This window comes from Neovison vison, chromosome 1, assembly GCF_020171115.1.
Source record: "Neovison vison isolate M4711 chromosome 1, ASM_NN_V1, whole genome shotgun sequence".
NCBI classification, from domain to species: domain Eukaryota; kingdom Metazoa; phylum Chordata; class Mammalia; order Carnivora; family Mustelidae; genus Neogale; species Neogale vison.
The window spans coordinates 184356565-184373645 of NC_058091.1; the positions used below are offsets into that span (position 1 = coordinate 184356565).

General features: G+C 33.6%; 1 protein-coding gene across 1 annotated transcript in view; it reads left to right on the forward strand.

The window, feature by feature from the left end:
* The window catches only part of TMEM232 (transmembrane protein 232), a 289360-nt gene that overhangs the window by 23923 nt on the left and 248356 nt on the right, over positions 1-17081 (forward strand). The window contains exons 2-4 of the mRNA XM_044266111.1: positions 10845-10956; positions 12377-12482; positions 15571-15728. Coding sequence (XP_044122046.1) covers positions 10845-10956; positions 12377-12482; positions 15571-15728 — 376 coding nt within the window. The remainder of the gene's footprint in view (positions 1-10844; positions 10957-12376; positions 12483-15570; positions 15729-17081) is intronic.

Sequence of the window (17081 nt, forward strand, 5' to 3'; positions counted from 1 at the left end):
ATTATTTCATTGTATTGTTTTCTTTGTTTGAATAACTCTGCCCATCTCTTTGGAGTCCCTTTATTTAGTTACTCCATTTGAGTGTGTTTTCTGCTTCCTGTTAGAACCTTAATTAATCAGTTTTTAACAATTACCTAGCTTAAAAACTAAGTGCAGAATAATTCAATGGAGATCTGACTACGTATTTCAATAATTCATTTTGCTATTTAAATACTGTACTAAACAGAAATAGTGTCTTCTAGTTTTGGTCTTATACTCATAAAATGTATTCAGACATACTTCAAAAGGAAAATAAAACTGGATATGAGGACAAGCTGAGAAAGTGTAATCTAACGGGTAAAAAGACAGAAGACAAAAAAAATTTACAAGTAATTTTAGAAAGCAGGAAACATAGTAATCTAATAATGATCACAAGCTCCTACATAAAGCTTCTTATATACCAAGCTCTGTTTTAACCAATCTACAAATATTGACCTATTTCTTACAGCAACTCTGTAGGGAGGTACTGTTCCCATTATACAAGTGGGGAAACTGAGGCACAAGCAGTTAAGTAAATCAATTTGATTGTATCCACTTAACTACTGTGCCATATTGTTCTAAGGGTTTTGATGATCAAATAGCTAAAGGATAGTAAAGGCTATATTATATGAAAAGATAAGTTTTTGTATAGTAACATAAATAGAATGTGGGTTTTCAATTCAAAGTTGGGTTTGACTCCTGGGTCCGACATATTAAATTTAAATTCTTCCTTCCTATAATTTCTTTCCTAAGTCTGATTTACCTTCTTGCCACCCTTTTCCCAAATCATGAATTTGCTTGTAATGTATTCTCTAGTACTAAAAGTGCGTTTGTACTCTAAAATAAAATTTAATATTTTTCTTTAGGTTTATGATCTGTGAGTATGTCTATTAACAAGTCACCCATGATTAATAAATTAGGAGTGATATCTTCTTCTTATCATGAAAAATTCTTGAAGTCTCAAATTCAAAATTTAAGGAAAAGAAGGAAAAATAAATCAAAGTAAGTTTGAAAGAATTTTCATGTTAATAAACTTGCATATCGATGTATTATAGAATTTAGAAAGCAGAGAATATTATGAACAATTTCTTTAAAATCATATATAGCTCTAAAATGTGTATTTCTATGTATTTACTATTTTTAAATAGATTCATAATTTTTAATGATCATATATTTCTGAAATTTTGAATTCTACACTATCTGTTTAAAATAAACATTGTCCTATAATTATATATGTCTATTAAGCTGCCATAATAATCTGTGAAATGCATAAGAGAAAGTATTTAATAACTACCATCTTACGAAGCACTTTAGTTATTTCTATATCCTTTGCTATTTCAAATTAAGCCAAAATAGAATGTCATTCTGCATTTCAAATTATTTTCTTGGGATAAAGTTTCTAAAGTGAAGTTATCAGATCAAAGCTTATTTGTAATTTAAAAATTGTGATTTTAAGAAATTTTTAAAAACTTAAAAATGAAGAGAATTATAGACTATGTAAGAAAACTTACATAGTGCCTTTTGGTTACATTTGTTTCAAATATTTTTCTTAATAAAAACTAGATCAACAGATAAAAGTGAAGCTTTTTGACCACCTGCCCTCCCAACTAAAATAATTGTGGTATATATCTTTTCACTTCATTTTTTTATTTTAATATGAATGAATATAAAATTGCATTTTCTATGTAAATATAAATATAATTAAAACTAACTTATTTATCTGTGATTTGATTTTTTAAAAGTCAGTGTTATGTTTTTAATTCAATCCATACCAGTAATTATGTTTTATTATTGGTAATTATTTCTTTATTCGTTTTAGTGGCTATATAGTATTACATATAATGCATACTTCTTACTTTATTTATTTTCCAGTTTTTTGCCAATGAATCAGTGCTATAGTAAAAATCATTATATATTTCTCTTTGTATATCTGGGTAAGTGCTGCTTTGGAGTGGGATTTGTTTTTTTATTCCTCACTTTTTGAATTTTCCTTAATGCTCTTGCTGTCTAGAGTATCTCAATCAATTTACATTGTCTCCAACAGTATATGAAAGTATCACCTCCTGCATCTTTGCCATCGCCTGATATTGTCAGACTTCTTCTATTTGTCATTGTAATAGGCCACAAGTGGGACTTGCCTGATAACTTTTTAAAATCTCTGATAACTAATGAGATTCAGCATCTTTTAATATTTGTTACCATTAGAATTGCTTTTATCTGTTTATTTCCCAATTTATTTTTTAGGTGTTTTTTTCTTACTGATATTTGATATTCTTAAATATTTGTTATGAATTCCTTCAGTCGTTGACTTGTCTTTTAACTTTGTTTTTGTGATGCATTTCATCTACGGAAGTCCTGGAAATTAATATAGTCATTATGATTTTAATAGTAGTTATATACTTTACATTGCTGATTTTGTTCATTCACTCCATTAGCCCATTTCATTAACATACTGTGAACTATCCATTCATTCTTCTGTTGTTGGCCACTTCAATTATTTCCCATTTTTGGTTATTATGAACGACATTTCCATGAACAATCTTGTACAAGCATCCTAGCACATATCCTAAGGTACATATGTGGGAATGGAATTGTTGGATCATGGGATATATGCCATTTAGTGAACAGAACTTATTCTCAGTCTTTTATGATTAGTGATTTTTGTATTTTGGTTAAGAATCTGTCTCCACCTCAATATCATGTAGATATTCCTATATATTATTTTCTAAAAACCTTACCGTTTTGCCTTTCATGTAATACATGTAGAAACAATTCTTGTTAATGGTGTTACCTACAGGTCTAATTTTCCTTTTTTATTTAAATACCTAGTTGATTAACACCATGTTTTGAAAAGAACATCCTTTTCCAATATTTTGCTAGTACAACTATTGCATAAAGTATCCACATATAATGGGTATTTTTAGCTTGTCTATTCTGTTTCACTGGCCCATTTGTGTCTATACCAGTGCCCCGCTACCTTAATTGTCATCATTTTAATAATAACAATAGTCAACATGGCTGATTTTCCAAATATGTTGTTCTTCATTAATATAATTTTTAGAGTCAGCTTGTCATTTTTTAAAAAAACTTGTTGGGTTTGGTTATTGGATTTTTCTGAATCTATAGACAAGTTTGAGGATAATGGCATCTTTATTATAATAAGCATTCCAATATGAACAAGATATAACTTCCATTTATTTAGTTACTTGTGAAATTTTCTCAGTGAAGTTTTTGTTTGTTTGTTTTTGTTTTTTTTTTTAATTTTTTTATTTTTTATAAATATATATTTTTATCCCCAGGGGTACAGTTCTGTGAATCACTGGGTTTACACACTTCACAGCACTCACCAAAGCACATACCCTCCCCAATGTTCATAACCCCAATGTTTGTTTGTTTGTTTTAAAGATTTTATTTATTTATTTGACAGAGATCACAAGTAGGCAGAGAGGCAGGCAGAGAGAGAGGAAGGGAAGCAAGCTCCCTGCTGAGCAGAGAGCCCGATGTGGGGCTTGATCCCAGGACCCTGGGATCATGACCTGAGCCAAAGCCTCAGAGGCTTTAACCCACTGAGCCACCCAGGCATCCCCTCAGTGAAGTTTTAATGTTTCTTTCTTAGGGGGACTGTGCATTTTTTAAGATGTTAGGTTTTATTCCCCTGTATTTGGTATTCTGTATACAATATATGTTTTACGCACATATTTTTAAATAGATTTTTTTATGTTTCCAGAAGAGAGAAATACAATCGATTTTTATACATTGATTTTACATGCAATTATATTGCTAAATTCTCTTACTGATTCTAAGCATGCTTATCTCAATCTTTATTAAAAAAGAATAAACATTTCAAGATTAAGTATAATTAGGGGCCTCAAACCTTATCTAGCAATTTAATTCTAATTTGTGGTTTTTAAATTTCCACGAGACTTCATTACTAATTTAAGTAGTTAATGTTCCTTTATATTTTATTTATTGTTAATCACTTTCCTTGCTTTGCCTTCCTTTTTGCTTCTTAGGCCTTGTTTTTCTTTTGCCAGCCAGATATACAACTTATAAAATTTTAGAATTTTTTGTTGAGAAAACTCTGATCTTGTTAGTCTGAATATACTTTTATTTTATTCTTATTCTTGAAGGAAATTTAAAACTGAATATAGAATTATCTTTGGTCGGTTATCACTTTTATTCCCTTTCTTTTCCCTCCTCAGCAGACTGATGTCATTCCACTCATAGTTTCCAATATTGCTATTGAGACGTTATGTGAAATTTTGATGCTATTTCTTTAATATTAATTTGTGTCCTCCTACCTTGGGGGCTTTCAAAAATTTCTTATTGTCTTACATTTTCTGCAGTTTTACAATGATGTGTCAGAATGTAATTTTAAAAAATTACTTGCACGGATCTCTCAAACCTTTTAAATCTGAGGACTGTGTCATGATTCCTAAAAAGTTAGCAGATATTGTTTCTTCAGAAATTACCTTGACAACTCATTTTCTCTCCTTCTGAGAATTTTTACTAAATGTGTATTAGATCATCTCATTGTATTTTTGACCTTCCCCTCTTTCATCTCCATTTTCTTTTTTTGTCTCTTTTTATTGTACTTTGAATAGTTTATTCTGATATGTGACATTTTCCTTGTGACTACTTCTCGTTACCCAATTTACCCACTGAGTTTTAAATCTGCCTGGAGTGTAGATCTGCATTAAGACTGATCTCAGCAACACACACAAATGCGCACACATGTTTTTCCATTCTTTTTACTTTTCTGCTGAGCACCATAGCAGCCTTCTGTACAGCTCCCTGGGGTTGGGAAGAATGGACTGGGATTAGTTCTGATTCCTTTTACCTTAGGCATTTAGTTAGGCAATGGGAAGGGAGTCCAGGTTTCCTGCACCTTGAAAATCCTGGCTTTTGCTTACTGCCTGGTCACTTAGAAAACATACCTGGTCTTGTCTCCATTGCCCCTTGTACCAAGGGAAACCAGATTCTGTTTCTGGCACCAGCTGTTTGAGATGAAGCAGAGACCTTGAATGAAGGAACATAACCTTTATTTTTCTTCTTAGGTGTCACATGAATTGTCATATGCCTCATATTGTATTTGCTTCACGTATTCTTCCTTAAAGCATGCGTTTTTGCAGGCCTAGTGTGGATTCCGTTAGAGACAGAGTTAGGGCTCCCTGTAAATCCTTCAGATGAGGTACTGAAGTCTATTCCAGACCAAAGAGAAAATCACACAATCTTACAATGGATTACTTGTTTCAGAGTATACTATTTTGTTACGATTTTCTTCTTAACTAAGTTTATTTTATTGTGTGTAGTCTGTTGCTTTTTCTACTTCATCTCAGAGGTGGAGAAGACTGGAAGATTTTGAAGACTTACATCAAATACATACATTTATTTTAGCTGACTGGGAAGAATAAAAGGGAATGTAAGTCTTACATTAGGAAGATTTAGTCAAGCTATTAGATTATTTTACATCTTTCTCACAGAAGCTGCTATTTTTTTTATATTTGGGAGACTCTAGTCTTCAAAGTTTCCTAAAATGTTAATAAACCTGAAATTTTTCCTTTTTATTAATGTTTTTGACACTTTTATAGTTAGAAAATGAGCTCTGCAAATACATGCTCTAAATATTTTAAAATGCTCTATATGTATATATCTATATAATGTTACTGATTTTGATAAACATACATTTATAATACAATATAGCATTTTAGTATGGCTATAAATGTACGTTGTGAGCAGCAAGAAGAAACTTTTCTAGACTTACATTTAAATTCTGGTCATTTGTTTATTTTATCTATAGTATGTTTTTTATTTATCTGAATTATTAGAAGTCTTTAGTGAAATTCTAAATGGTTAAGACCTTGTAATCAGGTCTGTTAATTTTAGCCTGAGACATCTATATTATCACATTTGGGGATGGCTACAGATGATTTAGCCAAAAATATGGTGACTTAGGATCTGGATGGCCATAAAGAGCATGAACACATGCAATTAAATGTAGCTTCTTTTAGAATGTATTACCCCAAATGAGAGATCAGTAGCTACTGATGAGAATATCTGTACAAAGTATGTAGAGTCTTGCAAAATCATAGAAATCATAGTCTTCTTATACTGGGGCTTATACCACTGTCTTAGCCCACGTCTCTAGAAGACAGAATATGAGAAGAGGATTAAAATTCTAATGATTTATTTGGGGTCAAATAAATGCAAAGTCAGTGCACTAAAGATTTAAAAAAAATGGAAAATGAGGCAGGAAACCTTGCTGCATTACTACCTGGAGCACTAAATCACAACTTGGCAAAATGAAATATAGCAGACAGATCCATACTTGGTATGATGGTACTCATTAAGGCATGGTTTCAGGAAGAAGTCACATCTCCTAGTCCATGGAATGGAGAAACGAGAAGAGTTATTCATCTCATCTGTTGCTTTTTGTCTAGCATTTTCCTTGGTCAAGATTCATTACATAGGTGCTAACTCATCCATACTTCCAGTTTGTGTCATCCAGCACATGGCTACTCCAAATGTAGAAGAGGAGGGACAGCTCACTCTTTGGGCCATAAAGATCATGCAGGCAGGAATCAAGTGAATCTGAAACTGTACAGTATTCATGGCCAATACAGGCAGTAATCATGACCTTACAGCTTTGTATTTTGCAGAATGTTTTCAGATAACAGATTTTTGTTATCCCTAAACTCAACTCAGTAATTCATTAGTGAAATTACTCTTTTTTTTTTAAAAAAAAGGATTTATTTATTTATTTGAGAGAGGGAGAGTGAGAGAGAACGCGAGTGGAGGGAGGGGTAGAGGGAGAGTGAGAAAGAATCTGAAGCAAACTCTGCACTGAGCATGGAGCCCTACACAGGGCTCATGACCGTGAGATCATGACCTAGCTGAAATTGGTCACTTAGCCAACTGAGCCACCTGGGCACCCTGTGAAACCACTTTTGAAGATTTCCACAGACTTTCTAAACATTAACTCTAATGATCTCTTTGTCCTTAGTTTTGATATCCCTGCAGATGTGTATTTTTGGTCTTTATCTTAATTCTGTTCTTTGGTATTTTGGTCTTTATCTTCATTCTGTTCTTTGGTATCTCAGTCTAGAATTGCTTGTTTGCATGGAACAGGCACATTTTATTTACCTTTACTAGCTGAAACATAGACATACAGGTACACCTAACTGCAAGAAAGAATCTTTTCATGAGAAAAAGGAGAACAAACACTTATGTAGGCATCTATGAATTTCTTCCATAGACCACTCTTCAATGCCATTTATGTTTGTTCTCAACCCAGAATTTCCATCTTCATTTCCTATCTTGATTTTAAGGATTCTGTCTATGCTGGGTTAAAATTCTTATTTTTTCTTATTTCTTCTCTTTGGTCCTGTTTGTATTAGTTAGGATAAATTTGAAACAACTATAGAAAGAAACTTCTAATTTCAGGGGCTTATATCAGATAGAAATGTATTATCTGACATAAAAAGTCAGTGGATCAAGGCTGACAGGACAGCTCTGCTTTTGGGGTCAGTGAAAAACTCAGGACCCTCATTATCTCATAGGTTGTTGTACTCATCTCCCTAATCAAAGCTGATTCAGCACTGTGTCTTTGTTCCAGGTCACAGGAAGGAGAAAAAAGCATCATTCTAGAGAAAATGATATGTCTTTAAGTTAGAGGTGACCTGAAATTTGCATATATTACATTTGCTCATATCCCACTGGGTTGGCCATGTGCCCATATCTAGCAGCCAGAAAGACTGGGAAATATAGAGTAGCTAGGTGATCATATGCCAAAGAAAGGGCAGAGAAAGAATTTTGAAAGGACAGTCGCTGTTCTGTCACATTCCAGTTCTTCACTGTTCAAGGTATAGCTCAAGTGCCATTTCTGCAAAGAAGCTTTTTTTTTGAACCTTTAACCAAAAACAGTATTGCTTATAACTAACAGTCATTCAGCACTTGATATGTATCAGGAACTAGACTTTGTGTTCTGATTTGATACTTCCCAGAATTCTACAAGATTTTCTCCTCATTTCCACATATGCAAAATGATAGTTCACACAGATTAAGTTATTAATCAAAGACTATATGTCTAGGAATCGTTGGAATCATGATTTCTACTTCTAAATCCTACAGGATTTCTTTTTTTTTTAGTACATTTTTTTGTTACATCTCATTTCCCTTCCAAATTGGGAACTTTCTGAGGTTGAATCTGATTTCACCTCTTGCCTTTATTGTATATAGCAAAATATCTTGTGTGTGAGAGACTTCTCTTAAATATTGACTAAACAAATGGGTTGTCAGCTAAAAAAAGTTCTGATAAATAGTTTAGGTACGTTATTAAAATAAAGTATATTTTCTCTATATGTAAAATGAGAACGATGCTCTTTATTTACTGTCTATTCCACAGACTGCACTTATATACTTACAATACATTACATTTATTTTTGAAGAAAGTAGAATGTGTGAAGAAATTTGAATGTGGGAAGCCAAAGTATATTTTCTATTCAAATGCCTATATTTACTCTTTAAAGTGTCTTTTTTGCTTCTTAGGTGTTATTTGTATATCATTATATGATAATTTGTGTTACGAACTCAATTTCTTTGTGATGGGCTAGACATGGTTCAAATAGCTGTATTTATTTCCCACTAAATATTTACTGACATGAGTTATGGGACACCAATTAATGGATTCAGTATCTGTACAGAAAGCTGAAAGGCATTCACCTTCCATGTTTTCAAAGATTCCTTATCTTCTTGTAATTCCCATAGCACTTTGTACAAATGGGACAATTAAAGCTATTTTGGGCTCTTCATGAGCATCAAAGAAATGTCATCCCAGATGACTATCAAGAAAGACTTTTCAGCCAGCCTACACTGTATCTATCTAAGCAGATGTCTTCATGGGCAAGAGTGAGACAGAGAACATGAAATCAAGAATGAAATGACTAATTTCAAAATGCCCAGTTCTAGCAAAGCTTGTGCATGCTAACACCTCAACTATTCCTCTGTTTTACTACAAGCTCCATGAGGGCAGGGTTTTTTATTTCATTCTTGTATCCCCACTTTAAAGTCCAAAAGGAGACGGTCTACATCTCTGCTTATTCTGTGATTGTTAAGGCACCATTACTTTTACATACACCTGTCTCCTCAATAGGACTGTGAATTATGCATGGGCAAAAATCTGATTTTTATTCATGTATTTTTTCCCTGTATCCCACAAAACAACTAACTCAGTAAATTCTGAATATAGTAAGTTGTTACAAAAATGTGTTTTATTCTTCTGGACCACTCATTCTGATAGCATGACTCTAACAGTTATTTGACCACACAAATAAGCAACTCATTGATTCTACTACTTATTCACTATTCCTCTGATATCACTTTTTTTAAAAAGATTTTATTTATTTATTTGAAAGACAGAGATCACAAGTAGGCAGAGAGGCAGGCAGAGAGAGAGGAAGGGAAGCAGGCCTCCTGCTGAGCAGAGAGCCCGATGTGGGACTCGATCCCAGGACCCTGAGATCATGACCTGAGCCGAAGGCAGCGGCTTTAACCCACTGAGCCACCCAGGCGCCCCTCTGATATCTCTTTTGATCCCATGCCCATCTTAAATCCTGTGGTATATCATTATAATCACCCTACTCATTCTCTTACATACACTGTCAACTTACTTTTCCTCTTCTCTTTGAAATACTTGTTTACTCTCTCTGCACTTTCCCCAGGGGTTCCTTTCTATTTGCAAGGCTTTAAATACCACATGTGTCTTTAATGACTCAATAATGACTCCAAAATTGATGTGTCTAGACTGAACTTTTCCCCCTGAAATTCAAACTCATTTATCTGTCTATTCTCTGTCTCTACTAGGATGGCTATGGTCATCTCAAATGTAATATATCCAATACTGAACTTATTCTCTACCCTCACCCCAAATCTGCTTCTGCACCATTCTTCCCCTCTCAGAAAATTGCAGTTCCATCCTTCCAGTTATTCAGTTCAATCATGACTCTTTTCTTTTTGCCTCTCTCATGCCTAATTTCTAATTCTTTGGGCAGTTTAATTGGAGCTAATGTCAAAACATACCCATTATCCAATCTCTTTTTTTTACTGACATTGCTATTTTCTTGATCTAAGCCACTACTGCATCTCACCTAAATATACATGTGCCTCCTTCCATGCTACCTCACACCTTTCCACACTCCAGATCTCAATAGACATTGGAATGAGCCTATTAAAACCTAAGCTGAATCATGACACTCATCTTATCAAAACCCTGCAATAACTTCTCATCTCATCCAGAGTTAATCTGATACTTGTCACCTCTCTGACCTTGCCACACACATCTTTCCTCCTTTGCTCATTTTACTGCTGCCACAGTTGCATTTCACTTGCATGAGGGGAATAAAAATTTAGCTTAAATTGAACCAACACTGTTATATGAGAGGAGATAAATCAGTCTTCAACGTAATCGGAACTGTGCTGGGTTTTACCTGTGAAGAAGGCATATACCAACAAGACTTCTGGCAACCATTTCAGAAACTCTTCTTTTAGAAGCTACAAAATTCTATTACATCATGAGAATTGTTTCTTAATCCAAGAGTATGATTAGATAAATCAAGGAGTCCTGTACACACACACACGCACACACACGTGTGTGCGTGTGTGTGTGTATTTATATATTTATCTTACTGATTTCTCTGTATGTGTATGAAACATTTTTATTAAGGTAAGGTACTTTTTCAAAAGAAAATAGTTATGCTTAGCCCCTAGAAATTGACTAATTAAAATTTGGGAACTATTAGCTATAACTGTTGATTTGTTTTTTGGTTTAGTCCATCATTTTCAATCACAAAAGAATTCATCTTGAGATTCAACCAAGCAAGAAATCCAAAAGAGAAAGAAAAGTTGTTGGACCTAGCTAGAAAAACCATTCTCAGATGTAAGGTAATAGTACACTATTTGATTATTTAATATAGGGACTTTCTGTTCTAGTTGGTGGGTGGTTACATGTTCTAAAATATCAAAAGTAAAAATAAGAAATAACTTTTTAAAGTCATTAAGTATCATTAAAGATGTTAATGAAAAGTAAAATTAAAGCTGATAACCAGATAATTCAATGTAAAAGGGCTTTTTAGGTGAAGATTCTCCACAAATTATTGAAGAATATAGCTAGCTGTTGATACTAGTCCCAGGAGCTCACCACAAAATATGAAAGGCTGGCAAATAAATTTTTGATTATGATAATTCCACTTTTTCCTTAAAAAAAAAAAAAAGAAAAGGTTGACTGAGATTTCATGTGTCCCAAAGAAGAAAGGAAGCTTCTCTAAACCTTCACAATACATACATGATACACTCTGTTCTCTCTATATAACTATTCACCAAACTTATAGAAAATACATTCTTTAACAGTATGTATTAGCTCCAAATTTTGAAACATGTATCAAAACAGAACACGAAGTGAAATAAGTCCTTGTTTTGCTCTTCTTACATTAGATCCAGTTTGTGTTAGGCAGAGAAGTAATATACATATTACCAAATATACATATACCATATACATATATATTTTGGTATATGTATATATACATATGGTACATATCTACCATACCATTATGTATATTGGTAAATATACATAATATAAAAAATTAATGAAATAAAAGTTGCACAGAACTGGAGCATATATTAAGCCATCTTTTTTGTTGTGGTAGTGGTGATTTCCCAGCATTCCACTTCACTGTTGTTCACATACATTACAATTTTGAAAAAATTTGATTAGAAGAATATTCTTCTGGCAAATATGCATGCTGAGTGGTGCTAGCAGATACATTCATCAGTGAGCTTCTGTCCAATTGTCCAACTGCTCCCTGGGGAAGCCCCAGGAGTGGGCCCATTAAGGAAAGAGTAGCAATCTTGGTATTTGTCTCAGGTTCATTAATTTCAGTCCGTTCACAGGGAAGTAGCCAGAGTTTTCCAGCAAATTGGCATGAAGCTAATTTCTGTTGAATCACATTCAATATACTTTTCCTTCTAGAATCAGAGATGCATTTTCTGGGTTGGATAATGAGGTAGAAGTAATTCCTTGAGAGTAAAGAATGAGAATTATTTTTAGCAAATAACTAGTGATATAACTCAGAATATTAACAAGCATTCTTTACATTTTAGTACCAATACAATTTACATAAAATATCAAAAAATAAAATTGATATAAACAAAAATACAAAGTTTTATATCAACTAGCTATAGAGCATAGCCTCATAGAGTGACTTTCAGAATATAACTAATGAATAATCAAAATAAGTAAAACTAGTAAATAAATTTGTAAGAAGCTATACATTTTGGTTTGCTTTTTCATGCTTACTCATAACAGAGAAAATTGGGTCTCAAAACCTTAGGCTCTGGGAAGCATGTACATCTTCCTACTGCATGGACGGAAGTAATATATCTAGCTCAGTGCAAAGGAGAAATTCAAGATGGTATGTACTCTTACTAAGCTCTTCTTAGTTACCCTGAATGTTTTCTAGATTAGCATAAAAGGTATAACTTGTGACCTTTACTATTTAGAAATTGTGCAAGAGCCAAGGAAAATTCGCCGTTCTATATTGAAATATCTGGTAATGTTTCACTATGAAAGCTCCTTTTGTAATTTTGGTTTTATGAATTTGACTGCTCAACTTTTTAATTACAAAATTGTTTTAAAAACTTTTGTTCAGAACAGTCTTCATTACTTTTTTCTAAAATTAGTAACTAATTAAAAAGTAATATAAAATGTCATTGAAGTGATTTTCAATTACAATAGGCACTATACTTTAGAGAAACTTGTTTTGGCATTTTATAATTCTTACTCATAAAATGTTAACCAAATGGTCCTTTGTTTTTCACTTATTTTAAACAGCCATTTTACTCATTACGTTTTCATTTATCACTTCTCATTTATATGTCTCCTTCCAAACCATCCTCCAACCAATCTAAAAAAGAAATTAAAAAACATTGTTTTTCAAGAGGTAAAATTCCTTTTATCATGAATTTTATGTGGATGCCTTTTAAAATGAGCTCTAGAATGTTAACCATATGACGTCAGAGAGTAGTTCTCCATGTAAACTGAGTTTTGTAGGGCTAACTGGGAGGTTTCAAGCAACAGGACGAGTAAGAACAATTCTGTATCTAACTTGTCTTTATGGCATTCTGATCACAGTGCTGTCCACAGCCTGACCTCTATTAAATGTTTAAACGATGTTGAAGTAAACACCCCTCCCTTATGAACAACCAGTAGCTACTTGTTTTTCTTTGGCCATTAAACCTTTTTGTTTAGGTGTCCTGCAGTCCTGTGAGTCAGAAGAGGGCAGGCCCTTGCAGCCTGGGTGTAGTGTGGGTGGTGGGGTGGAGGGCTGGGCAGTGAGTCTTGGGTGATCTAAACGAATCATGGATATTCCCATTTGCTTGCCAGTGATTAGATTAGGAGTGGTCAAAGGAGCTGGTCCTAACCAGAGATATAAAAGCAGGTCTATTTCAAGTACTTTTTGTTGAATTGCTTTTGAAAAAGAGAGACCCGGGGAGAAAGCATCTCTTTCCTCCCTATGCCTTTTGATGTGTCTATAAATGGCTTGGTAAGAGAAAGATGCCTGGAGCTTGTGTGGTCATCCCTGTTACCATGTACATCAGAAGAACTAGAAAATGAAAGAAAAATGCTTATAGAGGGCAGGTATATGAGCCAGCCCTACAGTCTTTCCATCTGTGATCTTGTGAAATAATAAACATACTTATTTTGAAGACGGTTTCTTTGCATTTCCTGTTACACACAGCCAAAAGCTTTTTCGTTCTTCAAGATATTGAACTCCAAATAAAAACCGTAAATATGAATTCTTAGTAACAGCTCCACAACTGAAAAACCTCTACATCTGTGTCTTGCAAATCTCTTGTCCGCTCCTCATTCTATAGTTCACTCTCCATGCAGCAGTGATCATACTAAAGCTTAAATCTTTTCTAGTACCTTCTGATTATGCTTTAAAGAAGCCCTGACTACAAAGCTCTGTATGATCTTATTCCTGGCTGCCTTCCCTTCTTATTCATTACGATTCATTATGCTCTAGCCATACTGATCTCTTTTCTATTCCTTGGATGTGTTAAGGCTTTTCCTTCCTCAGGTCCCTGCATTTGCTCTTCTTTTCAGATATTTACATGACAGCCCTTCAGAAGCCCTTCTTTGTAGTTTTCTCTAGAGCCTTAGCTCTGTGTTCTTTCTTATTCAATTCTGAGGGGTCCTATTTCCTCAGCCTTGATTTTCTAGGTTTTCCACTCTTCTCTTTATAGCACTTATCTTTAGCACTATCTTTTTTTTTTTTTTTTAACTGATGGGAGAGGCTTAGTCTTTTTATTTTTCATTTTTTTTAAAGGAAAGTCATTAGGATGTATTTTGTGAGGCAGATTTACAACACTATAGGTCATGATTAAGAAGAAAAGAAAGGAAAAAAACACAAAACCAATAACCACATTAAAAAAAAAAAGATCATAGTCTTAGGAGTTAATTTAACTTAGAGGAACTTTTCAATTACCTCCTGTTAGCGGTACCAGTAGTGATAATATGTCTGATTCAAATTCAATTATTTTTCCAAAAATCTCTTGGTTCAGACAAATTCTCATATTTGCAGGTTCATTTGCTGTCATTTCTTTTTTTTTTTTTTTTAAATTTCTTTTCAGTGTAACAGTATTCATTGTTTTTGCACCACACCCAGTGCTCCATGCAATATGTTCCCTCTCCAATACCCACCACCTGGCTCCCCCAACCTCCCACCTCCCCGCCCCTTCAAAACCCTCAGGTTATATTTCAGAGTCCATAGTCTCTCATGGTTCACCTCCCCTTCCAATTTCCCTCAACTCCCTTCTCCTCTCCATCTCCCCATGTCCTCCATGTTATTTGTTATGCTCCACAAATAAGTGAAACCATATGGTAATTGACTCTCTCTGCTTGACTTATTTCACTCAGCATAATCTCTTCCAGTCCCGTCCATGTTGCTACAAAAGTTGGGTATTCATCCTTTCTGATGGAGGCATAATACTCCATAGTGTATATGGACCACATCTTCCTTATCCATTCTACCGACACTATTTCATTTAAACTTCAGTGAGATAGGCCTTATTTTCTTTCACGGGGGAGGGAACTGGGGCTCTAGCTCTGTAGTCTCTCCAATTTAGTGACTTCTGAGTTATTAGACATCCTAAGTGGCAGCTAAGTGTTCCAAAGCTAGTATCTTGAGAAAGAGATCCAAGTGGCAGCTCTATTGCCTTTTCTGATCTAGCATTTTATTGGTTAAAGCAGTCACAAGACCTACTCACGTTCAAGGGGAAAGGGGTATAGATTTCACTTTTTTTTTTTTTTTTTAGATTTCATTTCTTAATGAAAGGGGTATCAAAGAATTTGTAAATATTTAACATTTAAATTTTTTAATATTTTAAAACCACAGTTTGGTCTTGGTGACAACAAATAGTTAATTGTAAGACTTAATTGCAGCATGTAGACAAAAGCAAGATCTTCAAATTATGGTTTCTACCTTTTTAATATTTCAGAAGCTTTAAATATGCTTTATGCTTCCCTGGACCATGCTTCCTTTGATTATGATCATCTACCTACCTTATTTTTTGTTGCGGAATCAGTTTTATATAGACTCTGTTGTGATGCATTACAAAAGACATACTTATATTCAGTTGAAATAAAGCTGATAAAGGTACGTTTAAAAATATTCTAAATATGTTTTAACTGCTACACATACTACATGTAGTTACATTACAATTGTTTTAGGATCTAAACAGACCATTTGGTTTTATTATGGAACATTCTCTTGTTTGGTAGTTTATTTTAATCTCCTTTAAATGTAGATAATACATTATTACTTGATATCCAAATGGAGGTAGTTTGGGAAAATATAATTTCACCAACTATGTAAGAAAATAATATGTAATTAAGGTCAAGTTTATATGAATGTCTGCATATGTGTAACTTTTCTCTTTTCTATTTTAAATATTTTTAAATGCTACTTTCCATTTAAAAATGTCAACAGATAACCTTAACTAGTTGCCCAGTTTGAGAAGATGAGTTGTTCTCTCAGTATTATGTGTCATCTAGAGCCATATGATGGGAAAATATCTTCATGGGGTGCATGTTTTATAAGGTCTTGGATGACATATAGTTCTACTCCCTGTGATGATCATGGTTGCCAGTTGCAAAATTTATTATGAGTCAGAAAAATTTAGGTTAAGTAGTGGTTTTATTGCAAAGAAAATAAAGAAAAGCCAGAAGAAAAAAGTTTGAGAATATTTATTTTTAGGATGTATGTATTTTAAGAATAACTTGCAAAAATTATTAAGTATTATTTGCAAGAAAAATTTCTTATTCAGTTTTGACTATGAACTGTAGAAACCAACCATAAAAATATTCATGACAGCCAGGGCATTTTTGGAAGATACTATATTTTAATCCTTAGAAATCAAGCCTAAATATGCTCTGACATGTTTGGGAGTAGAAGACTTATGGAGACCAGGCAAGATTCAGAGAGCACATAATAGAAATTCAATGTGTGAAGAACTGAGGCTTTGCATAGAAGAAGGATGGGAGAAGAGAGGCAAGGTGTTCTCATGATGACTTTTTCTTCTTTTTACTGTTTCCTTGTTTTAAATATCTCCTATGGAGATATAGAAAATATTATAAAATTATTATGGAGATTTAAAAAGATATCTATATCTCTATATTAATGATAAAAGAATGACAGGAGAAACCTAAAGCAAGTCTGGTTCTTCTCCCCTTTTCTTCTCATTCCCTTTAGTGACCATTTTCCATTCATTGCCATTTATATTTCTGCTACCAATAAATGACTATAAAATAAAGTTTTAGCCATTGCACAAATTAATTTATATATACTATGTCATTCATTTATTTATTTTCAAAGATTTATTTATTTATTTTAAAGAGAGGGCACATGTGTGAGTGGAGGGGGGAGGGGCAGATGGAGAGGTCGTGAGGGAACTTCAAGCAGACTACTCACTGAACATGGAGCCCTATGTGGGCCTCAGTCCCACAACCC